Here is a 26,568-nt window from a genome sequence, read left to right on the forward strand (position 1 = left end):
AATGTTTTTTTGTCAGTGCAGCCACTTTCATATGATTGGCTTGTTCAGTCTACCCTGGCCTAAGAATGGTCTTGCACCTAACAAGCTATTGTCCTAATTCTGTACTGGTGCCAATGTTCAGCCACAATCTGCTCTGTTACCTCTGCTCCTCTGGCTTCTCACACTGTGTCTCACACACACACACACACACACACACACTTACAGACCCACAGGGCCATTAAGGACAAGCTGGCTGTCACAACTCTGACCAGCACTTGACCTGGTCAGTTTCCATCTGTCCCCAGCTTGTTCTGGCCAGATAGCGGAATGTGGCGTGGGGGGAGACCCAGCTCTGTGGCTGGCTAAGGTCCCCAGGCCCTGGCTAGACTGATGTCTCCAGTGACATCTACATCATCACTATGGAGTGTCAGGGACGCTGCTGTGAAAAGATGGTTCACCAAGCTACCAATTACTTTGCTCTGGAATACATTAAAGCTGCACAAAAACTACCCGTAGGAGATTTTTTATGTAATCAAGTACAAATTGGAGGAACAGGATCACTTTGGGGTTCACAGAATGTCTAATGTAGCCTATTGTACCACAGCAACAATGCATGTGAGAAACAGGCAGGTCAAATGCCGAAAACAGAAATGATTGCCTGCTGGAGCCATTTTTTGTAAGTGTTTTTTTTTTTTTCTATCAGGGAATGAGTGCATAGCCCTAGTTAGAGCATAATCTCATTACTGTGCTGCTCTCTGATATTTAAGGCCTGTGGTCTGACCTCTCTAACACTGTATTTAAATGCATCAATACTTTAACCAACATAATTAACTGTTCAATACCTCATGGAAAGACAGACACATATTGAGTGCAACCACAATATTCCACATGCAAGTTTTTAGGGTAGCTATATAGAAACATGCTCTAGCCCTTTGCTGTTGTTCCCCTCACTCACACGTACACGCATACGTGCGCATTCATACACACACTCGCACCGCTTAATCTAAAAAGACGTAAACGTGCAAGTGAAAAAGAGTGATTTAAATGGATACGTACTTTGATACTCACCAACATAGCGGATACGAAAGCCCTTCTTGTTGGTTCCATGGTCGGAGGACCAGCGCAGAGTGAGCTGGTGGCCGGTCGTGGTGATGTTGAACGGTGCCGGCAGGTCACCGCTGAAGGTGGCCAGAGTCTGGCTGGTGGGACTGGGACCTGTAGAGAGAGTGAGAGACGAAGAAAGAGGGATAGTGAAATGAATAGAGGTCAGGTGGGAAAGAAAGAGAACAGGTGTTGTAGGTGGTGCTGTGAGGGGGCGAGAATGGGTTAAGATTAGAGCCCGACCGATTTTAGCGGTTTACTGATATATTTGTAACAGCGATTTATTAACTGTTTAGAGACGAATATATTTGTTTTGCAATTCATTATTTGTTCTGAAGCGGGAGCTTTTTCACCTGATATACGTTTGCGCTCTACAATAGGACGACACCCACCACCTTAAAACAGTGGGAGGGAAGACCACAAACTACTTTTAAGGTGAGTTTAAATAAACAACTTCCAGTGTAAAAGATCTCTCAATATGCACACAAACTGTTAAAATAATTTTAAGTAGCAAAAAAGGTTTTAAGTAGCAAAACAGTTTAGCTAGTTGTTTGGACTAAGAATGGTTGCTACACAATGCAACACTGATGCTATGGTCAAACTCAGTGGTAACTACTGTACCGTAGTAACTGTAACAAACATTTTCCTGAAATTGCCCTGAAAAATAAATGTATTACTTTTAGTATAGAGCCTGCAAAGTGAATGTACTACTCAAGAGATGTATAACAACAGGGCTTTTTTTTTTTTTTTTGAGATGTATAACAACAGGGCATTGAAACAGACACAGTTTGTATTAACGTTGTGATGTACAGTATGGGGTTTTCAAAAACAACACTTGAGTTTCCTTATTTCCATGACTGCTATAACGTTAGCTCTGCGGCACTGGGGAAGTGTATGTCACAGCGTTCACTCAGGGGGCACGTTTAGCTTTGTGCTGTAGTTTCATCACAGAGCTAACGTTAGTTAGCCAGCTTGCTTTTCTTGAGTTTACCTTGGGACGAAAGCAGCACCATTTATTTTGTGATTTTCATTTTAAATCAGGACTATATGGTACTTATTTGGTAACGTACCTACAGTTGATAACCACGTAGCGTAGCTATACAATACATTGTAGATGTGTTATCTCGTTTTTGTTGAGTAGGCTATAACGCAAGGCAGTTCAGATGTGCGAATACAGCACAGATCCATGTTTTAGTTGTTGCTATAATTGCAACACTGACTGGTTGTGTGACAACAATTGCCTGTCTGTTGAACAATGGGAAATAAATAGCATCTGAAATTATAACAAGAATGACCAATTAGCTTCATGATTTGCCTACTTTCAAAAAATATCTTACAATTATCTGCAAAACGTTAAGTACAAATAGTGAATAAAGTGCACCATTGAAGTCAATACGTATGTTTTCAATAGGGTTACGTGTAGTGATAGATTATTGGCATGCAAACATCTTTTCCCGGTGAACATTGATAACCGAATCGCACAGAAAAGATCAATTTATTTGGCTCAATGATTTGCCCGTTAATGTTAGGTTACAAAAATCCAGCAATACTTCTAATCATTGGCGTCGTTAGGCCTGGGCGTTAGGCCCGGATCTTTAATGAATAGCCCTGGATCTCAAATTGACCAGAAATAATAAGAATAATAAAATAGTCCCTGTTCTATTCATCTATAATTCCGATCGCGCATTATGACAATGTAGACGTGTAGGCCGCTAATGTATTGTGATCCTAGCGACGAATCTACTTCTAATACGTCTCTTAGATTGCCTGTTTGAGCTTGCATATCATGATCTGATATAATTCTAGAATACCTTTTGAGCTGTCAGGTGCCAAGGCTGAGAAGATGTGCTTCCTATATAGCCTGCCAACACTCAAGTGGCAGCACTAATGACTGTAAAGCTAAAGAGAGATCTGAGACCAGTAAAGGAAAATACATACATTTATTGTTGCCTTACTGGTGTTCATTATTTTCTTTTATGTTAATATGTTATTTTTATAATGCAATACATTCCATTGAATGGTAAATATAATTCAATATTGTTTTTGTTTCAATTTAAGAAATGTACTTTCTGAGTATCTTTCTGGGCTAGTTTTAAGAACAATCCATGCTGATATATATATACCATTTTAGCTACAATAACAGAAAATTGGCAAGATATAATAAGTATTGGTAAATAGTTGCACTCAAAAATAGGAATTGGGTACAACAATCCCATATCGGTCTGGCTTTAGTTAAGATTCAACAGAGTACGGCAGCTTGTGTAAGCATGGTATTTTCATCCGCGGTTAAATAATACATATACCAGCATAAAGGAAACATAGCGGCAGGAGTAATCTTTAACTGAGAGATGGTCTAACCGTGGTTTGTCATTCCAGTATTAATCTACATAGTTCAGTGCTTTCGCGCTTGCCTCACATCGTTTCACATCACTCAGACTGAGGTCATAGAAAGTTCTGTAGTCCTTGCATTCAATACCAAAACTTTCAGCCTTTTCACGCCCAGTTTCCCCAAGCTCAATTCACTGAAGATTACACCTCCAATGCTACTGAAGCCCAGCCAGACAGTTTGAGCACAAAACAAACCCAGGAAGTGATTTGAAAACATGACAGAGTGTAATAGTAACCGGTTCACAGATCTGTTTCGAGTTGTAATGAGGCAGCAACGCCAACACATCACAGTCCTGGCACCAGGCTAGTGTAACATGAAAATAAGCTACCATCAAAGACTTCCAGGATGTCAAACTCCCTCTCCGTCTGGAAGGACTCAAAGTACAGGGTGACGTTGTAGCCCTTCTCCACGTTGATGGTCCATATACACATCTGAAGGTTGGGGTAGCTATCAGGGTAACCTGGACTGAGGATTACCCCAGTAGAGTCGAACCTCACATCGTGGGCCGGGCATTGCACTGGGTGGGGACAGAACAAGAGAACATTTTTGGACATTAGGCGGGGAATTCACCATCTTTTGCCAGATGACAACCCAACAGACAGTGCTCACTAAAAAAAGAGTCAGAAAAAATAGGCCACACACTCCCAACGGGCTCAGGAGAGTTGAAGATCGTGGTGACTTCCTCCAAAGCATCAGTACACAAGATATTCTGCTTTGGTATTACACTGAAATTCAGGGGTTTGCAGGAGCCTGATCAAATTGAGTCATTAGAGTGTCAAAACTCTAGGAAATCAGACGATGCCACCCTCCACCACCCTCCACCACCTTGGGCGATGCTAGGCCAATATGCCTCGACCAGTGTAGCTCCCAGTCAGCTAAAACCTAGACTGTGGTATACTGCTTGGCACTGCAAAAGACCGTCTTAGAGCGCTGTGCCACTTAGGAGCCCTTGGTTTCTGTATGTCTCACGGTAATCCATTAACTCCGGACATTACGACAGCATGAGCCGTCCTCCTGTCACCAGCTTCCACATGCAAGGGCCCACCGCTCTCCTGGTACTGTGTCGTCTGAGGAACTATTTCAGACTAATGATGAAGCCCTTGATTAAGTGATCAGCTCTGCTACTTCGGGGCTACAACCGTGGGGCGTCTGGGGGGTCCCCAAGGAGGAACCACCACCCTCACTGACGGTGTGTATGTTTTGTAAGACATTGATGGACCATCACGTCAGTTTGGGCGAAACTTTCAGCTCTACCTCATTCTATCTTTAGCGCACGCCAGGGTAGCCGGTTCTGATCGAGATCCAGTTCCGGTTGAAAAACACTGCGGCTGAATTCCAGACGGCACACTAGTCCCTATGTCGTGCACTTATTTGGACCAGAACCCTAGACAATACTGGCGCACCATTTAGGCAACCGGGTACCATTTGGGACACCAGCGGTGAATGTTTCCAGGTTTTAACATATTTTCAGGTAGATTTTCGGGACAAATCCTGACAAAGTGAGTGCCACCCATGGGATGCCAGGAGAGAAATATGGTGCCATAAAACATTAATGACAACAGCTGTTAAGCCTCTAAACACTCTAAGAGGGAGGACACAGAAACATACCTGGAATGGAGAACAGAAAACACGAGGGGCAGAACCCAGCTAATGACTAAACTTTTTTAATTACAGTTGCCACACACAAACCCACACACACACACACACACACACACACACGCAAACACCTTGACATATAGGGGGAGGCCCGTCCATCTGAAGCCTTTCCCCCAGTCTGCACGTCAGGATCTCACTGCCCACCAGAGTGAAGCCCGGGTGGCAGCGGTACCGGATGATGTCCCCTGGCGGAAGGGAAGGTGAAGAGGGGGAGAGAAAGAGACCGAGGAAGAGGGAGAGATCAAAGAGAGAGAGAGGCAGAGAACCAGAGTGAGAGAGCAGGTGGGAGTGCAAATCAGAGAAAGGGGGGGGGGGGGGAGAATGATGGAGGGAAGGAGAGTGACAGGAAGTCAGGAAGAGAAAGAAAGCTTTTGAAAAACAACCACAACCAATATTTATATTTTCTCTTGTCACTCATACTTTTACTATTCTCAAGTTTTTTGTAACACGGTACACAACTGGTAATAAGATATCAAATAGCTTAATCCTTTTGAAACTTTTGTGTGTTATGTATTCCGTACCTCGAATTTCATTGTTTAAATTCTTTTCCTTTAGTTATTCATAACTTTCTTACGTTCCCCTTTGCTTTGGCAATGTCATCTAATGTTTCCAATGCCAACAAATCCTTTAAAATTGAATTGAGACAGTTTGATTCCCATCCCAGACATTATTATGGCCCACCAAACACAGAGCTACAGTAGTTGCTAACTCACAGAAGCGAAGGAATAGTGTGTTTCTGCATGTGTGTTCTAGCAATGAGCCTGCATTTCCATGTGTGTGTGCTTTTGTGCATATGTGTGTGTCCTGGCACTCTGTCTGTTTCTGTGTTTTCGTGTGTGTGTGTGTGTGTGTGTGTGGTCATATGCATGATATCCCTTGTCCTCTCTAAGCCCTGATAATCAACACTCTTTGAGAATATTCCTCATATATCAGCACATTTATTATAGGATAGTTAAAGAATACTGGAGTATCTGTGAAATACAAGGGCACATGACAATGGTGTAATGTCTCAGTTCCCTGACGGCAGAAGATGAAGAACCAGTATGGCCAGGAATTACATTCCTTCCACATTCACACCGAGTAACAGAGTGAGTGTCAGAGCGGGTGTCAGAGCGGGTGTCAGAGCGGGTGTCATAGCGGGTGTCATAGCGGGTGTCATAGCGTGTGTCAGAGCGGGTGTCATAGCGTGTATCAGAGCGGGTGTCAGAGCGGGTGTCAGAATGGGTGTCAGAGCGGGTGTCAGAATGGGTGTCATAGCGGGTGTCATAGCGGGTGTCATAGCATGTGTCATAGCGTGTGTCATAGCGGGTGTCATAGCGGGTGTCAGAATAGGTGTCATAGCATGTGTCATAGCGTGTGTCATAGCGGGTGTCATAGCGGGTGTCAGAATAGGTGTCATAGCGGGTGTCATAGCATGTGTCAGAGCGGGTGTCATAGCGGGTGTCAGAGCGGGTGTCATAGCGGGTGTCAGAACGGGTGTCAGAGCGGGTGTTAGAGTGGGTGTACTCTGGTGAGTTCAACAAGGAGTCAGCTCGTGGCCAACATGTTTACGGTGAAACATTAACTATTTCAATAATAGTTACTTTCTCTACTCAGTGTGAAAGAAAGCCGGTACGTGGCCACTTAAGTTGGAGTTTAGATCTGAACAAGACACCCTGTCTCCTCAGACTGGTGCTTAATGTCAGCGAACAGTAGCGCAAGGAAAACAGGAATGTGTCCGTTAATGTGAGCTAAGGTTTTCAAACGACACGCCTGGTTGAACGCACCTCTGCCTGGTCCCAAGTATAAACACTCCAGAAGGAACAGTGAGGGATATTTGCCTATTGAACTAATGAATGTGTTTACCAATTTCAAACTCCCTGTCCTCCATGAGGACATCAGCGTTCACCACCTCTGGCGGCGCTTGGCAGATCCTCAGCTGGTATGCTAGAAGAGGAGGAAGGAGAACATGGATATTTCAAATGTCATTGAAGAGCGGGATAGTGACTCTGTCTTTGTTAAGCAGTTATTGGACTGGCAGTTTTTGTTTTCTTAAAACATTTTATACATTTTATACATATAAATATGTACAGTACTAAGCAAAAGTATTAGGCACCTGAAAATCTAATTTCTTTGGATAGTAAGTGTTAAACTGTCCAAAATAATAATATATATTATAATAATGTATATAAATATGTATATTTTATTTTATTATAACACTATGCTAATAAATAGCATTAGTTCGACTTTCAATTACTCTAAACTTTTGCACAGTACTGTATATATACAGGTGCTGGTCATAAAACTAGATTATCATCAAAAAGTTGATTTATTTCAGTAATTCCATTCAAAAAGTGAAACTTGTATAATGTATACATTCATTCCACACACTGATATATTTCAAGTGTTTATTTCTTTTAATTTTGATGATTATAACTGACAACTAATGAAAACACCAAATTCAATATCTCAGAAAATTAGAATATTGTGAAAAGGTTAAATATTGAAGACACCTGGTGCAACACTCTAATTAGCTAATTATCCCAAAACACCTGCAAAGGCCTTTAAATGGTCTCTCAGTCTAGTTCTGTAGGCAACACAATCATGGGGAAGACTGCTGACTTGACAGCTGTCCAAAAGATGACCATTGACACCTTGCACAAGGAGGGCAAGACACAAAAGGTCATAGCTAAAGAGGCTGGCTGTTCACAGAGCTCTGTGTCCAAGCACATTCATAGAGAGGCGAAGGGAAGGAAAAGATGTGGTAGAAAAAAGTGTACAAGCAATAGGGATAACCGCACCCTGGAGAGGATTGTGAAACAAAACCCATTAAAAAATGTGGGAGAGATTCACAAAGAGTGGACTGAAGCTGGATTCAGTGCTTCAAAAACAACCACGCACAGACGTATGCAAGACATGGGTTTCAGCTGTCGCATTCCTTGTGTCAAGCCACTCTTGAACAAGACACAACGTCAGAAGCATCTCGCCTGGGCTAAAGACAAAAAGGACTGTAACTCCTGTTGAGTGGTCTAAAGTTATGTTCTTTGATTTTGCATTTCCTCTGGAAATCAAGGTCTCAGAGTCTGGAGGAAGAGAGGAGAGGCACAGAATCCACGTTGCTTGAAGTCCAGTGTAAAGTTTCCACAGTCAGTGATGGTTCGGGGTGCCATGTCATCTGCTGGTGTTGGTCCACTGTGTTTTCTGAGGTCCAAGGTCAACGCAGCCGTCTACCAGGAAGTTTTAGAGCACTTCATGCTTCCTGCTGCTGACCAACTTTATGGAGATGCAGATTTCATTTTCCAACAGGATTTGGCACCTGCACACAGTGCCAAAGCTACCAGTACCTGGTTTAAGGACCATGGTATCCCTGTTCTTAATTTGCCAGCAAACTCGCCTGACCTTAACCCTATAGAAAATCTATGGGGTATTGTGAAGAGGAAGACAGACGCCAGACCCAACAATGCAGAAGAGCTGAAGGCCACTATCAGAGCAACCTGGGCTCTCATAACACCTGAGCAGTGCCACAGACTGATCGACTCCATGCCAAGCCGCATTGCTGCAGTAATTCAGGCAAAAGGAGCCCCAACTAACTGAGTGCTGTACATGCTCATACTTTTCATGTTCATACTTTTCAGTTGGCCAACATTTCTTTCTTAAGTAATATTCAAATTTTCTGAGATACTGAATTTGGGATTTTCGTTGTCAGTTATAATCATCACAATTAAAAGAAATAAAGATTTGAAATATATCAGTCTGTGTGGAATGAATGTATACATTATACAAGTTTCACTTTTTGAATGGAATTACTGAAATAACTCAACTTTTTGATGATAATCTAATTTTATGACCAGCACCTGTATATATATATATATACACACACACACACACACACACACAGACATTATTAGATATTAATGGTTTGAGCATGAGTATCTGCCAAACTCAACATCAGTGCTAATAACACTATCCCCGTTGTCCATCCACCACCGCCTCACTCTCGAAAACCATAGATCTACATTGATTTCCTATGTCTGGACAAAAGAGCATCCGAACTGGGAAGGAGGAAAAACTATTGACATTTGAAAGGTTAAGCAGAACAAAATAAAGATGTCAGATTCCACACTGTCTCCACCTTCGCTGCATAACAATTCATTCAGCGGCGATGTGATCGGGCTCCTGTGTTTAAGGGCATCTGATAAGCGCCGTGTACCTTTTGGGAATCAATGGAGCGGTCAACCTGCACTGTTCCGGCACAGAGGCACTGCTAACGATCTGAGGAAACGAGCACTGCTTGCTGGCATTAATTACAGGATGAAATAAGGTGACAGCGGTCAGAGCTGTGCCCTGGGAGACATGCAGGACAGCACACACTAGCACTCGCGCGTGTTCCAATCAAAGAGTCTACATTTCACCGCGGTGATCACAGTCACAAAGGAAGGGCATACGAAGAAAACATGACTCTGACTTCTTTCCTCGTGGGATTCACTCTGACTCTTTGATTTCCTTCATGTGGGATTCACTCTGACTCCTTTCCTCGTGGGATTCACGCTGACTCCTTTCCTCGTGGGATTCACTCTGACTCTTTGGTTTCCTTCATGTGGTATTCACTCTGACTCCTTCTCTCGTGGGATTCACTCTGACTCTTTGGTTTCCTTCATGTGGTATTCACTCTGACTCCTTTCCTCGTGGGATTCACTCTGACTCTTTGGTTTCCTTCATCTGTGATTCACTTTGACTCGTTTCCTTGTGGGATTCACTCTGACCCTTTGGTTTCCTTCATCTGGGATTCACTCTGACTCCTTTCCTCGTGGGATTCACTCTGACTCCTTTGCCTTCATGTGGGATTCACTCTGACTCCTTTGCATCCTTAATGTAAAATTCACACTGACTCCATGTTAACCTGATGTAGGAGTGACAACCACAATGATCAGTGGAAGATAATCGGGTGAAAACGAGTGGTTTACAGGAATTTAGTCATCAGATTCCCACAAATTGTGTCTTTAGTACCATGATGTCTGCATACGGTCCTGAATAACTATGCAATTTATCAACTTAAACCCTCTCAAAACAGAATTGGAAAAAGTGACAGTTTGGCCTTTTGCTTGTTGAAGCTTATTCACAGTAATAATATATTCCATTGATTTATTTTCCCCAGCCAATCTTTGATGTGACCAACACAAAAACATATTTGATCATTCTGGACCGCAAACTGCATGAATAAACTGGCTTCAGCCTATAACCTGATTATTTGACAGTTGAGGACATTCTAATAACCTAAATTAATATATTTCCTAAGCGTTGAATAAATCTGGCCTAATTGACAGCAAACTGGAGTGTTCACTATCAGGGAAATAAAGTTGTCTCTCTAACTCGGTGGCCCATTTAAAATGAATCAAAGCTAAAGTCATTACAGAGGCAGAGTAATTCCCGTGCCAAATCCAAATAAATACAGAGAGACATTGCTGCAAATTCGGTCTATTCTAGCAACGTAAATTACATTACTAAGCCTTGTGCTTCGAGCATTGGGGCAGACAGGGAAAGGTTGCTGGTTTGAATCCCAAAGCTGACAAGGTGTCATTGTGCCCTTGAGCAAGGGACTTAAGACTAATTGCTCCTGTAAGTTGCTCTGGATAAGAGCGCCTGTTAATGACTCCATGGAAATGCATAATGAGGAGCTAGGAGCAGTAAGCTGCACCAGACCAGATATGATGCTAAGGACCTCATTACCAGAATACAGCAGAGGTCTGCAATTACATTCAGCCGAGGGCCGGAACAATTTTTAGAAATTTCTACATTGAAGCCCAAACAGATCTAGTAGTAGTAGTAAAATTAACAATAACAATAATAATGCTACATTATCATAGTTACTATAATTTTCATTAACACAATGGCCCTACGATTGATCCAAGACTCCTGTGTTACCTTTTAATAAACCTTTCACCTTTTAATAAACTGGAATCAACCAACACCGACTATTGCTTGTCCATCTATACTACTTGCAGTTTACCCATAATTCATTTGGGAGGAGCCGAAACTAAAGTGGCGGTTAAGCACCTCAGCTGTTAGAGTGTAGGGACTGAAGTAGCTCTTAAGCCACCCTACTGTTCCCCATTTAGACAGACTGGTGGGGAGTGACGTCTGATACCGGCCAGAATCAATAAGCACTTTTAGTAAAGCCATAAGTGCTGCCTGTCGCAGAAAAATAGGGTCCTCGGTGTTGGTCCGGTGGAGCTGTTTATTCCAGTAGCACCGTGTCAATAATCAGTCATTCCACTGGAAACAAACACCCTCTTACACAGCACAGTACCTCTCCGGACATGTAGAGAACACTGATGCCCGGCCACACCACACTGCTAATCAGACACACTTTACTGGGTCCGATAGTTCACATTCACATCCTCCTTTCCAGCCACTATGGTCCGTGTGTGGACTGGTCCGCTCAGTGCAGCCCGGTCTGCTTAGCTGAACCAGTGGATATTGTCTGTGTCTTGATGTCAGTGTAGAGAAACTTTATCGGGGCGAGGTCTCTTTGAGAAACTATATCGGGGCGAGGTCTCTTTGAGAACATACATCCGGGCGAGGTCTCTTTGAGAAACTATATCCGGGCGAGGTCTCTTTGAGAAACTATATCAGGGCGAGGTCTCTTTGCTCTGTGCGCACCCTGCAGGAAATAATGGATGTGGCTCACGTTCACGGTGCCCGGCACCTCCACTGAGTCATCCCTGACCCTGTCAGATGGAAGAGAGTCCTCGCAGGGCAAGAAGGCACGATTAAATTGACTATGAAAATGAGCTGAGCCAATAACCGGCACTGGCTGCCATGTGTGTTAAAGGCCTTGAGCAGACAGGCTGCATGCGGAGGAGGAAGAGGAGGCGGAGGAGAAGGAAGAATGACTAGTAGCTTCACTCTGCTTCCTGTCAGGTCGATGATCTCTCCCTCTCTCTCCCTTTCCCTCCCCCTCTCTCTCTCCTGCTCTCTGTCTCCTTTCCTCTCTCTTTACTTGATACAATAAAGGCGTGTTAAAACCAAACAAAAACTCCCCTGTCTCTCTCTTACAGTCTCAATCTCCTTCTGTATCTTCCTTCTTGTTCTTTCTCTTTCTACCTCTTGACATCCTTCCCCTTTTGTCATGCTTTCTCCTTCACGCTCCTCTGTCTCACTCCGACCGTCCGCAAGTTGAAGTGCTCACCATGGTAACTGAGCACGAAGAACCCACTGCCGCTGAAGTCGCTGTGGAACTTGATGAGGATCTGGTTGGAGGTGCTGTAGACAGACTCCAGGGCTGTGTTACCGCTGAACTGGCCGATCTGAGGGGAGCTCTGGTCCGGACCATCCCTGGGGACAAACACACAGACCAATGGAATCACAGAAAAAATATACGCACAATCAATGCGGAAATACACTACAGGAAGGTGATGAACACTGTCGATAGACAGTGAGGACCAGACATTGACCACCAACATATCTCTGAGGCAGAACATTGGAAATCTATTTTGCTGCTCATCTTAACTCTTCCCTTACATCAATGCAAACTGAAGCCACTTCATCAGGCATTAGGCAAACCATGTTCTCCAGAAAATGCATGCATATATGTGTGTTTTGCATGTGTGTTTCACAGGTAAAACGAGGAAGAGTGTTTGTGTGTCTATATGTGCCTGTGTGTGTGTGTGTCTGTCTGTCTGTGTGTGCATAAGTCAGGAAACCAGAAGTAGGCCTCATGTCTCACAACACTGAGAACAGAACAAAGTGCTGCCGGCTGCCACAGAAGCGCATCAATTAAGAATAGTACAGGCCCTCCATAGATAGAGTATAGACACTGTATAGATACTGTATAGACACTGTATAGACACTGTATAGATACTCTATACACACTGTATAGACACTGTATAGACACTGTATAGACACTGTATAGAACCTGTATAGACACTGTATAGATACTCTATACACACTGTATAGATTCTGTACAGACACTGTATAGATACTGTATAGACACTGTATAGACACTGTATAGACACTCTATACACACTGTATAGAAACTGTATAGATACTGTATAGACACTGTATGCACACTGTATGCACACTGTATAGGTACTCTATACGCACTGTATAGACACTGTATGGACACTGTATACACACTGTATAGACACTGTATAGACACTGTATAGACACTATGCACACTGTATAAATACTGTATAGACGCTGCATAGACACTGCATAGACACTGTGTAGACGCTGTATAGATACTGTATAGACACTGTATAAATACTGTATGGATACTGTATAGACACTGTATAGACACTGTATAGATACTCTATACAAACTGTATAGATACTGTATAGACACTGTATACACACTGTATAGATACTGTATAGACACTGTATAGACACTATGCACACTGTATACATACTGTATAGACGCTGCATAGACACTGCATAGACACTGTGTAGACGCTGTATAGATACTGTATAGACACTGTATAAATACTGTATGGATACTGTATAGACACTGTATAGACACTGTATAGATACTCTATACAAACTGTATAGATACTGTATAGACACTGTATACACACTGTATAGATACTGTATAGACACTGTATAGACACTATGCACACTGTATACATACTGTATAGACGCTGCATAGACACTGTGTAGACGCTGTATAGACTGGATATGTATATGCTGACTGTAGATGGACACATCAGCAGAACTACATGTCCACCTAGTTAACTCTGTGTGAACTTGTCACAATAATAATAATAATAATAGTAATGAGGATGGACACATAATCTAACAGGTGTTTACGCTATTCCCTCCAGAAATAGACATTAGATGGTCCTTTTTTAAAACTTAATTTTTAATGAAGCCACAGCCTAAGTGTCCTCATTCCGTAGACTCCCATTTAAAATTCAGTAAGGTGCCCAGATATGAAACCGTCTACCCAATTAGGAGACAGGAGTGCAGGGAGGGTTACATCTCTGTGATCTAGGCTGCCAGGGGCTAAGTCACCTCCAAGGGTAAGACCTGGAACTACTCAAAGGTGAGGAAGTGGAGAGAAGGGGGGACTGTCTGTTGGTAGTCAGTGGAACGTGTCATAGGTCAGTGCTGGGTCATGGTGGCCCTAATGAACAAGCAGAGAAGCTGTCGTATTAATCTGGCTAACGTCGGTAACTGTGTGTATTCATCCATACATGACTGCCTGTGTGTGGGTGTGAGTTTGTGTGTGTGTGTGTTTGTACTACAACAAGGGAACCCAGAAGCCAGCAGGACGTCTCACAACACTGAAAACAGAACGAAGCGCTGTCGGCCGCCACAGTGAGCAACATAAATATTATCTTAGACACAGAACCGTGTGAATAAAAGAAAACCAATAATATAGGTCCTCTTTCCACCTTTGCTGAAAACACATTATTTAACCATGCGGGGGTGGAAAGAGAGCATTAATAAATAACTGCACCCTTCTGGTTTCTTTTAAAACAAAGAGGACTTGTAATTTCTGTGTGCATAGATGGAGGACATCAACTCTTAGAATTAATCTCGGGAACAAATTTGTTCCATCCTTCCATTAGTTCAACCCTTTGTTTGTTATCCTCCATCCACTTCTCCATCCTTCTCTCCAACCATGTCCACAACAGCGGTGTCAGGGTGCCAGGGAAGACAATTACTCAGAGAGCCATCCTCTTTAAAACATCAAGACGCCTTTGAATGGATCTATGGGGATGGTTAAAGAACTTGCCCTGTCGCCTGCATTACGTTATGTTTCCTCTGAAATCTTTACAGTTCACAGGAAGAGATTAAAAGTCTGAGTTCAGCACACCCTATGAATTTAAATGGGATGACTGCGATATCCCTACTGGTCTATTTTTTTTGTTATATGGAACGCGGACGGAAGGACAGATGGAAGCAAAGGGAGGTGAAGAGTTGAAACACGGGTCCACCAGAACAGCCAGAACATAAAGTTCCCTTTTTAAAAGAATGGTTCTCCATGCAGTAGCTATGGTAACCATGGAATGGATGCATCCAATTAGGAAGAAACAGTTTGGAGGTCTGCACTGGGGAACACAGCAGCGCTAAAATATTGTTTGTTTAAATCCTGTTCATTTTAGCAGCGTCTTAATTACAACTATCCAACAACTATCATTACTTTAAAGGTTTAAAATAACAACAGCACAGTAAGGATACATATACACTGAAAAAAATTATAAACGACCACACTATTGTTTTTGCCCCCATTTATCATGAGCTGAACTCAAAGATCTAAGACTTTCTCTATGTACACAAAAGGCCTATTTCTCTCAAATATTGTTCACAAATCTGTCTAAATCTGTGTTGGTGAGCACTTCTCCTTTGCCGAGATAATCCATCCACCTCACAGGTGTGCCTTAGGCTGGCCACAGTAAAAGCCACTCTGAAATGCGTAGTTTCACTGTACTGGGGGGGTCCGAGGGGGTCCAGGGGGGTCCGAAAACCAGTCAGCATCTGGTGTGACCACCATTTGCCTCACACAGTGCAACACATCTCCTTCGCATAGAGTTGATCAGGTTGTTGATTGTGGCCTGTGGAATGTTGGTCCACTCCTCTTCAATGGCTGTGCGAAGTTACTGGATATTGGCAGGACCTGGAACACGCTGTTGTACACGCCGATCCAGAGCATCCCAAACATGCTCAATGGGTGACATGTCCGGTGAGTTTGCTGGCCATGCAAGAACTGGGATGTTTTCAGCTTCCAGGAATTGTGTACAGATCCTTTCAACATGGGGCCGTGCATTATCATGCTGCAACATGAGGTGATGGTCGTGAATGAATGGCACAACAATGGGCCTCAGGATCTTGTCCCGGTATCTCTGTGCATTCAAAATGCCATCAACTAAATGCACCTGTGTTCGCTGTCCATAACACACGCCTGCCCATACCATAACCCCACCGCCACCATGGGCCACTCAATCCACAACATTGACATCTGCAAACTGCTCACCCACACGACGCCATACACGCTGTCTGCCATCTGCCCTGTACAGTGAAAACCGTGATTCTTCCGTGAAGAGAACACCTCTCCAAAGTGAATGTGAGCATTTGCCCACTCAAGTTGGTTACGAGGACGAACTGCAGTCAGGTCGAGACCCGGATGAGGACGACGAGCATGCAGATGAGCTTCCCTGAGACAGTTTCTGAGAGTTTGTGCAGAGTTTATGCAAACCGATTGTTGCAGCAGCTGTCCAGGTGGCTGGTCTCAGATGATCTTGGAGGTGAAGCTGCTGGATGTGGAGGTCCTGTTCTGGTGTGGTTACACGTGCTCTGCGGTTGTGAGGCCGGTTGGATGTACTGCCAAATTCTCTGAAACGCCTTTGGAGACGACTTATGGTAGAGAAATGAACATTCAATTCACAGGCAACAGCTCTGGTGGACATTCCTGCAGTCAGCATGCCAATTGCACGCTCCCTCAAAACTTGTGACATCTGTGGTTTTGTGCTATGTGATGGAACTGCACATTTTATAGTGACCAGCCTAAGGCACACCTGTGCAATAATCATGCTGTCTAATCAGCATCTTGATATGCCACACCTGTGAGGTGGATGGATTATCTCGGCAAAGGAGAAGTGCTCACTAACAAAGATTTAGACAAATTTGTGAACAATATTTGAGAGAAATAAGCCTTTTGTGTAAATAGAGAAAGTCTTAGATCTTGAAACAAAAATCTGAAAACTGAGTTGAAATGATCTGAAATGGAAGGTTTTCATCCTAATAGTTTGGTAAGTTGATCACTGGCATACAAGACTGTGGAAGGGAAATAGTAGCACATACAGCATGCTAGCGCATAGGAATTTGTGAGAGGTGGGCGGGTATCTCTTCTTTCCTTTAAGGGATCTTTTTGATGCAGTGTTGGGTCTGTGTTGGGTTTCAAAATAAAAGCGTGATGATGTTCTGTGAGAGAAGTTAGTACCGGCTCTTACCAAACAGTGATGTAGTCATAAATAGGTTCAGTGCTGAGCACTGTGAAGTTGATGTAGATCCCATTTCCGGGGGGAACCCTCACACTCCACACACAGTCCTGGAAGTTGGGGTACTCCTCGGGGTGGCCAGGAGAGTAGACAGTGCCGTTCATGGAGGTCAGGTTACCTCCACAAAGAGCTGCAGGGCAGAGGGATTCCAGGGTCAGGTTAGAGGTCTTCCAAGGCTGCACTGAAGCAGCGGTGGCTAAAGACCGTAGCGGTGCCTGGGAGATGTTACGGTCCATGGAACGTACACGCGCACCATCAAGACAGTTACAGGTCTTTCAAGGCTACTTTGTATGAGTAAAAAGACGAGCGGCAACAAGGGTAAAAATCTTAAAAATCGCCATTTCTAAGTAATAAGTCGTAATACTATAAAGGTCTAATAATGACTTACCTCTGTGGGCCCGGTCATGGCCGTAGTAGTGGGTGGCTTAATTGTTCTAATAGTGGCTGTTATGGCTGAAGTGTAATGGCCCATGAAACCCAGCTCTTGGTAGGTGCATTATCAGCCTGGTACCTCAGTGGTCTCTGGTAGGTACCATAGCCATCCTATTTCTGTACATACCTTCACAGCGTGGTACGGGGTGATTCCAGTTGCGGCTGATTCCATGCAGGCAGGTGAGAGAGGCCTCTCCGATGAGGGAGTAGCCAGGCAGGCACTCGAAGGAGACGGTCAGGCCCACGCTGAAGTCACCGCCAATCACGATGCCATTGCGAAAAGGTCGAGGGTCGGGACAGCTCTGCAGCTGATAGGCTGGAAGTCAGGAAGTCGTTTATAGTTTTAATGACTATGTGCGTAATAAGGTATAGAAAATTATGTGAAAATAAAACTGATGAGACTGATGAAACTCTGTGTCATTAAAAGAGCGATTGCGACAAAATTAGACAGAAATGACTAATCCAATTAAATGAAAAACAGTTGATAGGAATATCTAGGGGAGCATCTTGACAAGTCAATTGGGCGTTCCCTCCCACACATTCAACTGATGTAACATTGTGTAGTCTTCACTGGTTTCTACGGATCATAAAAATCCGACATGAATCCCTTTGACCCAACCATGATCTTTCCTAACAGTTAGATCTTTGCATCTATTAATGAAATAATAAATAAATAATGAATAGCAAACAATCTCGGTCCTCACCCTGGTAAGTGATCTGGAAACCGGGCTTGTTCTGGGAGTAGTCACTGTGAAAGAAGAAGCTGGTCTCGTGGGTGGTACTGAACAGGGACTTGGGCACTTGCGGTCCGCTGAACCTGTCAATCACAGTGCCCGTCTCCAGTGTGCCACTTCGGATCTCAAGGTAGTCATGGATGGCCTCTGTTGAGAAGTTCAGGAACTGCAGGTGGATTCCTGAAATTGCAAAAAGAAAATGGGTAGATTATATGCACATTGGTCAGACCACAGGTGTACGAAATAAAGAATAGATATCTGCTATGTCTAATTTACTGCAACAACCTCGGAGCAGGTAGAGTTAATGGCCTTGCTAGGGGACGGAACACAGCATGTTTCACCTTGCTGATTCAAAATGGCTATTTTTGGGTCACCGGTCAGAAGCTCCAACCACCAGCGTACCTTCCTGCTGTTGTTTTTAGCCTATTATCGTACTCCGCCAGCATGGTTTTATGGACCCTAGTGAGATCAGTTGCGGCTTCAGCAATTGCTAATTGGAATGTTAGTAAAAATACAAAACAGCAATGAGCTCCTTAATTTCAACCCACTGAAACAGGAGTGAAAGGGAAGTGTGTGTTCTGAGTAAACGTGGGTGGTTGGCACATTGCTGTGAAGGAGAGCGGCATCCCAAATACTGAATTTCTCAGCCAGGCTATACAAGCAGACAGCCAGGCTGAATCAGTTCGGAGTCACCACACACGTAAAGAGGCGGTGCCTCTCGGGGACAGCCCACCCCCCTCGCCCCGGGGCACAAACACAGACCGAGGCAGCACGTTGTCGTCCACGCTACGTGAAGAACAATGCTCTCAGCTGACGTGCGGAAACGCCTGGGATCGTGGCTGGTGTCACGCCTCCCGTTTCCGTGCGGGCTACATGTACCCGACATCGTTGCCCCTCTAGCTGACACGGACTCCAGCTTCCCCGGGCCGGCGGCGGCTATGTAGTATAGGACACTGTCCCGCTAGCTGTGGGCACTGACACAATAAGTGCTTCTTGACACACTGACTATGCGCCAAAGCTGATTGGTAGTTCTGTCTGTGTGTGTGTGTGTGTGCGCGTCGGTGGATTCCAATACCAAAGCCGATGGGTAGTTTCACAGTCCATGTGCAGTCCAGTCCACTGGGGTAGTTCCCGGGAAAGCCCGGGCTCAGGATGACACCGCTAACGTCGGTCATGGAGCCACCACACTGAGCTGTGGATACACGTATCACTCAAACAGGTTAAATGAATATCACCCCAATGATCCAAAAGCAGAAATACATTTTGAAAATGTAGGCATACAATAACTAAAGTGCCTTAAATGGTGAACATCACTACAGTGCCATGGCATAACAGTATGTGTATTAATAACTACAGTATGAAGTTTCGGGAATTGGTATCAGAGCTAACAGAATTGTCTGAATAGGTATCAGAGTATTCATGGCTCACAGAACTGTCTGAATAGGTGTCAGAGTATTCATGGCTCACAGAACTGTCTGAATAGGTATAAGAGTATTCATCTCTAACAGAACTGTCTGAATAGGTATCCGAGTATTCATGGCTAACAGAACTGTCTGAATAGGTATCCGAGTATTCATGGATAACAGAACTATCTGAATAGGTATCAGAGTATTCATGGCTAACAGAACTGTCTGAATAGGTATCAGAGTATTCAAGGCTCATAGTACTGTCTGAATAGGTATCAGAATATTTATGGCTAACAGAACTGTCTGAATAGGTATCAGAGTATTCATGGCAAACAGAACTGTCTGAATAGGTATCAGAATATTTATGGATAACAGAACTGTCTGAATAGGTATCAGAGTATTCATGGCTAACAGATCTGTCTGAATAGGTATCAGAGTATTCATGGCTAACAGATCTGTCTGAATAGGTATCAGAGTATTCACGGCTAACAGATCTGTCTGAATAAGTATCTGTTCTGCCCTTTATCTCAAACGCCTTGCTTGAGTATGCAGTCAGATAACGCCTCCCAAAGACAACAGACACAGGGATTGTATACAAAATACAGAATCTTAAATGTACAGAGTCAATTACATCTTTGCATAAGCACAACAAAGGCTTTCCCTTTACATTACATATAATTAGCATCAATTATATCGGAAGCAGACTGTGCATTCACGCAGCAAAGAAACTAAAGTTACATCTGAAATATAAGATATAAAAATCAAATATGGATAGAAATGATAATGTAGCAACATCTACATACCGAAAGTGCCTTCAAAACAACTTAAATAAAGGAACAATAGTAGCATGACTTCTTTGTTGCAGTGCTCACATTTGTGATGTCATCATATAAGGACCCTAACGACATTATATGCAAACCCAACTTTGAACAGGAGGGGTCCCTTTACTAACTTTTGTATCAAATAAATGCAGAATGTTCATATAGAACAGCACAGTATCAAAGTATTCATGGCTAACAGAACTGTCTGAAAAGGTATCAGGGTCCCCTGCTGGGCTGCTTGATTACATTACTATTGACAGGCCTCAAAATAGGTCTTTGCTTCAGATATTCTGGAGTATATATATCTTAGTATCTAAGAGAGCCACAGTTCAACGCTCCCCTGTTGTTCTATTAGCATAGCCTCTTTGCCTCTCAGCGGAGCTGACTGTGTGAGGTATTTTTCCTGTTAAAAAAATAATAATGCTAGGAAGGCCAAAAGGCACAATGAACCTTCAAACATTCAGTTGCAGTGTCAGAACCTTTATAAAGCAATGTCAAAAGCACAAAGCCTCATTGGGATTTTTCTGAACATTCCACTCTACAGGGCAGGTGCTTTTACATTTCCCGCTAAGGAGAGTCAAAGTGATTGTGAGTAAGTAATTATGTTAGATAGAAGATTAAACAACATCAAAACCCACTGAAAGCCATTCGACATGAACATTTGACGATGTTGAGCTGAGCTGACTGACAATGAGGAGGCATTGGGACTTGGGGACCGAAGTCTTTTGTGAGAGTTGCACCTTCAAAGTGTCCAGAACACAGCAAAGCGAAGGGGAGTCCAATGAGAAAAACAACAAATGTGAAAGCTAGTAAATCATATCAGGAATTCTGAGTGATAAACAGCGTGGCCTTGATCAGTCGACAGTTGAAATGTAGTGTTACAAACACCGAAACCCAAGAACCCAAGGGAAACTCGCTAACACCACGTTGGCTTCCAGAATCTGAAGCAGTGGAAGAACAACTGACACATCAAAACCAAAAGTCACAGAACATATCATAGTGCTCAGTGTGTGTTTGTCGCCTCAACTTAAAGTTTTCCTGACCCTACCAACCACGAAAAAATAAAGAAAAACATTTTGTGTTGTGTGTTTCTTGGCTGTCCAAATGCTTTTGTGAACTAAGCTAATATCACATGCATACCAAGCCCAGGGAACAATGCTAGCATGATCAACCTCATTATTTCTGTTTACAACTCAATGCTGAAAGTTATCAACTAATCTCGCATCCATCATCTTGTCTAGTGAGTCACTGTAGATGGACCCAAATACATTTTCTTTTTGTTTATCAAAAATAAAAAATTTTGCACAAAACACAGTTCATTTGGGGGCATTCTTCATGGACAAATGTATGTAAGCAGCTGGACAGTGAATAATTGATGTTGGTTTCTCAGGATACTGCTGGCCCAAGATGAAACAGTTGACCCCAAGATGACAGCCAAATGTCAAACTTTTCCTTTCTCTAGTGTGTTTCAAACCCAAATAAATGTTCTAGTTGACAGTCACCTTTACATCACCACAATAAAGGAACTATTTTCAATTAGACATTTGGACATACCAACAATTATATTTAAGAAGTATATATACTTCATATATTTAATGGCTAAGTTAGTGTTATGATTAAGGCAGGTGTTAGAGTAGGGCTTAGGTTTGGGGTACATGTCTATTTAGGGTAAGGATGTAACAATGACTGAGATGGCATTAATCACAGTAATGGACATACATACCAAGACAGAGTGGGACCGGATAGTTCCATCTCCGGACTGGACCAGGCATACAGGTAATGTGGGCGTTGCCCTGGCAAACAAGAAGACATATATGGAGTTAGATGTATCTCAATATTCGTAAATATATCTAGAAAATCTGTGCATATATTCATCACAACTCATAAATAAAAACAGGATTTGTAAATGTGAAAAAATATTTTGTAAATAAAAATATTATCTGTAAATATGCAAACATATTTCACAAATAAAACATATCTGCAAAACTGTTACAACTGTTGCTTAACATTTACAAGTGTTGACTGACTACAAATCTTATGTTTATTTACGGATCTGAATTTAATATTAACACATTTCTGAGACACTTTTTTCGGTCGACAAGTTCTCCTGTGCTTGGTTTCAGTCAGAGGGCTGGCTTGGTGGGACACATGGAATATCCGGACTGGAGCCTGGTAGATTGGAGTCTATAGGTAGCTAGGACGCGTTTTTCCTGAAATGTATAACAATATTTGACTGCATCACCAATTGGTAATACAACGCCGAGCATGTTTTCGACTTCAGGCAACTAACTTAAGCACAGTTATGTCAGCTAGCTAGCCAGCTAGTAGGCTACTGTAGCTTTTAAATTAATGAAGGTATCTAACCCGACGACGCAACTGACTATATAACGGTATGTTGTTGACTTGCACAGCTGCATTTGGTTCGTTCAGTATGAGTCTTGCACATCTAGGTAGTGTTAGTGGTTATAATTGTGCTCATAAGTTTGCATTCCCTGGCATCAAATTTAAAGACACCTTTTTTCTCTTGCTTTAAGTTTAGTCTGATGTTGTCCCTTGGTTTTTGTCAAGGCCATTCTTTACTTATTTTTAACATCCTCTTATTGTGTTTTAATCTGTTATTGGTTTTATTCGATTTCTCTTAACTTCTTATTCAATTACTTTGATTGGATTTTACATAATTATAGTTGTCATAAGTGTTTTCCATTTTTGTCTTGCCCTCTATGTATTATATGTATTATTGTATTATAATATGTATTGTTGCCTTTTATGTATTATTCCTTTAATCATGTATACAGACCCGGTGGCACAGGGGCATTGCCTCCCAGCAAGAATTATTTCACCCAAAAAAATGGTTTGGGTAAGATGCTTCCCAATACTGTACTTCACTAATTACTGTTGGGAATGTAGGCTAGCTCTCTTGCCTTCATCTGTTGTTGGGAATGTAGACTAGCTCTCTTGCCTCATCTGCAAATGCGATCGAAGATGTGCTTTAAGCAATGTGATCACGAAGCTACAAAGAATGCTTTCAAATTTTGATTGACAGCTGTGTATTTTGCTAGTATATAGCCTCAGCAAGCCATGCATGCAAAGATTATTTGCTTTCCGTCCGTCGTGCTTTAGCTACATTATCAACATTCTAAGTAGGACAAATGTGCAAAACATGGCAATCAAAAGCCCGTCCAAAACGTTTGTTCTAGCGCCTGCACGTATACCTGTTTTGAGGCAGATGTTAATCCATCTGCTTCGACTGTAAAGCGCTTTGGGTCAACACCTGTTGTTTTTGAATGTGCTACATAAATAAGAGTGACTTGACATTCCATCAAGTGGGATATTGGTTACATTTCTCTCACACAAACACACACAGCTCGTGCGCGCGGCGGGTCGTATCTTCTGCTTACGGAACTGTCAACTTATCTGGGATAACCGCACTGCTGACGTTACCGTGCGTCTGAGTCTCCGTAACCAGGGCAACGATGAGGCTCAGTGACAGACAACTCGCCTGTCATTCTGATTAAATACTTCTCCGCTACGTTTCATGAAACTCTTGGTTTTATTATTTTTGGTGTCAATCCTAGCTTTATTTGTGAAATATGTTTTTACATATTCACACATTTTATTTGTATTTTTGAAACATGTTTAAATATTTACAGATAATGTTTTTATTTACAAAATATTTTGTTCACATTTACAAATCCTATTTTTATTTGTGAGTTGTGATGAATATATGCACAGATTTTCTAGATACATTTATATATTTATATTGATACACATCTAACTCCATAGACATACTCCATGTGTCATTTGACATATTCCCCAGGCATATTCCACATTCTGTGTTTAGCTTTCGCCGCATACGTCTTATCACAACACAACTGTGCTAAGGGAGTCGTGCAACTGTTCAGTAGTAGATTTCTTGAGAACAGTAAAATACCGGAGATAAACAGCTTTAAGATAGCTACTGAGGGTGAACCGTTGGAGATAACCGATCAAATAAATGTACTGTCCCTGGTACCTGCAGAGAGTAGCCTTGTTCGCACTCAAACAACACGACGTCTCCAACCATGTAACGGTCTCCCACTTTGATGCCATAGTTGGGTGTCTGTGGTTCTGGACAGGACTCCAAACCGATGGCTAAAGAGTGAATCAAAGGGGAATTCAGGGGTCATCAACAGTTCAAAACACACCGCAAACACGTACACACACACACACAAACACGTACCAAAAAGCCATCGGCCGCCACATACCTGTGTACTCCAGATGGAAGCCCGCCGCCGAGACACTGATGTCCGAACTGAAGCTCAGGTACAGGTTGTTGGATGTACTGTTCAGCAGCTGAGGTATGGTGGTGCCTTGAAACAGGAAGAGAGAATGGCCCCCACAATCACTTTACCCCAGTTGCTTGTTGTCCTTCTGTAAATACTTATTAATTCCAAGGGGAAATAATTGTGTGAAAACAATTAGCCGTAAAGGGCTAATGTAGAAATGAACATTAACAACCAGTGGTTGATTTGTGAATCATCTTTTCTGTGGTTGCTCAATAACCCACAGACAATATCCTCTCAGCTCCTGCTAATGCTTCATTTAACAACACCAACAAGTGTTCAACAGCAGCTTTAATAACGGCCGACAGCTTTGAGGACGACCAACACCTCCTCAGGTAGTTACAACACATGGCTAGCAGTAATCATGACACGTACGTTGTCCATTCTCCCAAGTGTTCTCCTAATGTTGAGCCCAAACACCCTCATCCCACCCCCAACAACCCCTGTTGCTCCAACTTGCAGCACCTGCAAATAGACTGTAGAAGTGTGTGGGGGGGAGGGCAGGTCAATACCCATCTGTGTCTGGATGGTGTGTCTCAGTGCTACACGGTGGATCCTGGCCCTGTCAGTCAGGCTTTAGCAGGGGACCCACACACCCAGAGGGACTTCCTCATTACTGTCCACCCCAACACCCCCTCTCTACCCCGGGGAGCCGGCATTGACCCGCCGGGGCCTCTGTGACAGACGAGCCGACCGGGCCGGAGCGCGCCCCATGCTGCGACTCTGTGAATGTGCTCATCAGCCGGGGTAATTGTCTATTAACAAAGCTGCAACGTGAATCAGCGGGGAGGGAGTGCCCCCAATGGGCCTGGAAGGACCTGATCAGAGGCGCATTCGGGGAGGGCACACAAAATGAACCGTGCGTCTTCTGACTGGTAGAATGACACGATCATCGTAGTCACAGCCACAGAAATGCGATTGGCGAAAACATATTTATACTTTCCTGTTCTGGGTTTATGGATTGCTGGATTTTGTTGTAATGAAACTGATTATCAAATTTGGACATAAAACAAATACCACATTTTGGATGCGAGAAAAAGTGACACAAACCGAACCAAATTTAAATTAGATTCAAGGTAGATGTCTATGTTTCTGTCTGTAGAGCCAGGCCCGTGTTTGTGTCACGGTAAACAAAAATGTTCACAGTTCAAACCACAGGGAGCAAAATAAGTGGTTATTTCTTCATCCAAAAGCTGAAGGTTACCTGAGTAGCTGCCCAATCGAGGAGCATGGTTGTCAGCGCCGTCATAGAAATCCAGAGAGTCCCAGTTGTGTTCGGAGGCAAAGCTCACCACCTGGATCTGAGACAATGAGTTAGGAGTCAGAGCCTTTCCACACAACGGAACAGAACTGACTCAAACCTTACTGTGCTGACTCAACAATGTGTCCCAAACAGAACGATACTGGCTTTAACTATTCACATCGTCATTTCCAGCCACTGTGTCGTACGTACATGCTCAGCTCGGGTTCAGCTTAGCCCGGTTCAGCTTGGCTCAGTTCATCTCAGTTTGGCTTGTTTTTAAAAAGGGTATCACAGACACGTGGTGATCACTAACTGTAAAAACCTCAGAGTCACAAGAAACCTGAAGCACCTGTACTCCCCCTGCACACACAAGTGCTGTAGATAATATTCAGTAGAAAGTGATAGGTGGCAACGTTTCAGTTTTCTGCATGTTAATAACTGCTCGTCAACATCACAGCTCTAACTCTTTTACAGTTTGGCAAAGGCAAACACACCAATAGTCTAGAAT

At 43.1% G+C, this 26,568-nt stretch overlaps 1 protein-coding gene across 5 annotated transcripts in view; it reads right to left on the minus strand.

Annotated features, from left to right (window-relative positions):
* Nucleotides 1–26,568, minus strand: part of csmd3b (CUB and Sushi multiple domains 3b) — a 418,091-nt gene that overhangs the window by 73,198 nt on the left and 318,325 nt on the right. For 3 of the 5 annotated variants that reach the window (XM_034294759.1, XM_034294757.1, XM_034294761.1), the window contains 13 exons: nucleotides 26,022–26,118; nucleotides 24,740–24,844; nucleotides 24,508–24,626; nucleotides 22,219–22,288; nucleotides 19,344–19,460; nucleotides 18,239–18,448; nucleotides 17,662–17,850; nucleotides 17,055–17,232; nucleotides 12,294–12,439; nucleotides 6,971–7,051; nucleotides 5,197–5,310; nucleotides 3,798–3,986; nucleotides 1,036–1,194 (listed from right to left, as the gene is read on the minus strand). In XM_034294759.1, coding sequence (XP_034150650.1) covers nucleotides 1,036–1,194; nucleotides 3,798–3,986; nucleotides 5,197–5,310; nucleotides 6,971–7,051; nucleotides 12,294–12,439; nucleotides 17,055–17,232; nucleotides 17,662–17,850; nucleotides 18,239–18,448; nucleotides 19,344–19,460; nucleotides 22,219–22,288; nucleotides 24,508–24,626; nucleotides 24,740–24,844; nucleotides 26,022–26,118 — 1,774 coding nt within the window. The remainder of the gene's footprint in view (nucleotides 1–1,035; nucleotides 1,195–3,797; nucleotides 3,987–5,196; nucleotides 5,311–6,970; nucleotides 7,052–12,293; nucleotides 12,440–17,054; nucleotides 17,233–17,661; nucleotides 17,851–18,238; nucleotides 18,449–19,343; nucleotides 19,461–22,218; nucleotides 22,289–24,507; nucleotides 24,627–24,739; nucleotides 24,845–26,021; nucleotides 26,119–26,568) is intronic. The other 2 variants (XM_034294760.1, XM_034294758.1) reach the window with 1 other exon arrangement.

The sequence above is a fragment of the Esox lucius genome, chromosome 10 (genome assembly GCF_011004845.1).
Source record: "Esox lucius isolate fEsoLuc1 chromosome 10, fEsoLuc1.pri, whole genome shotgun sequence".
Lineage (NCBI taxonomy): Eukaryota > Metazoa > Chordata > Actinopteri > Esociformes > Esocidae > Esox > Esox lucius.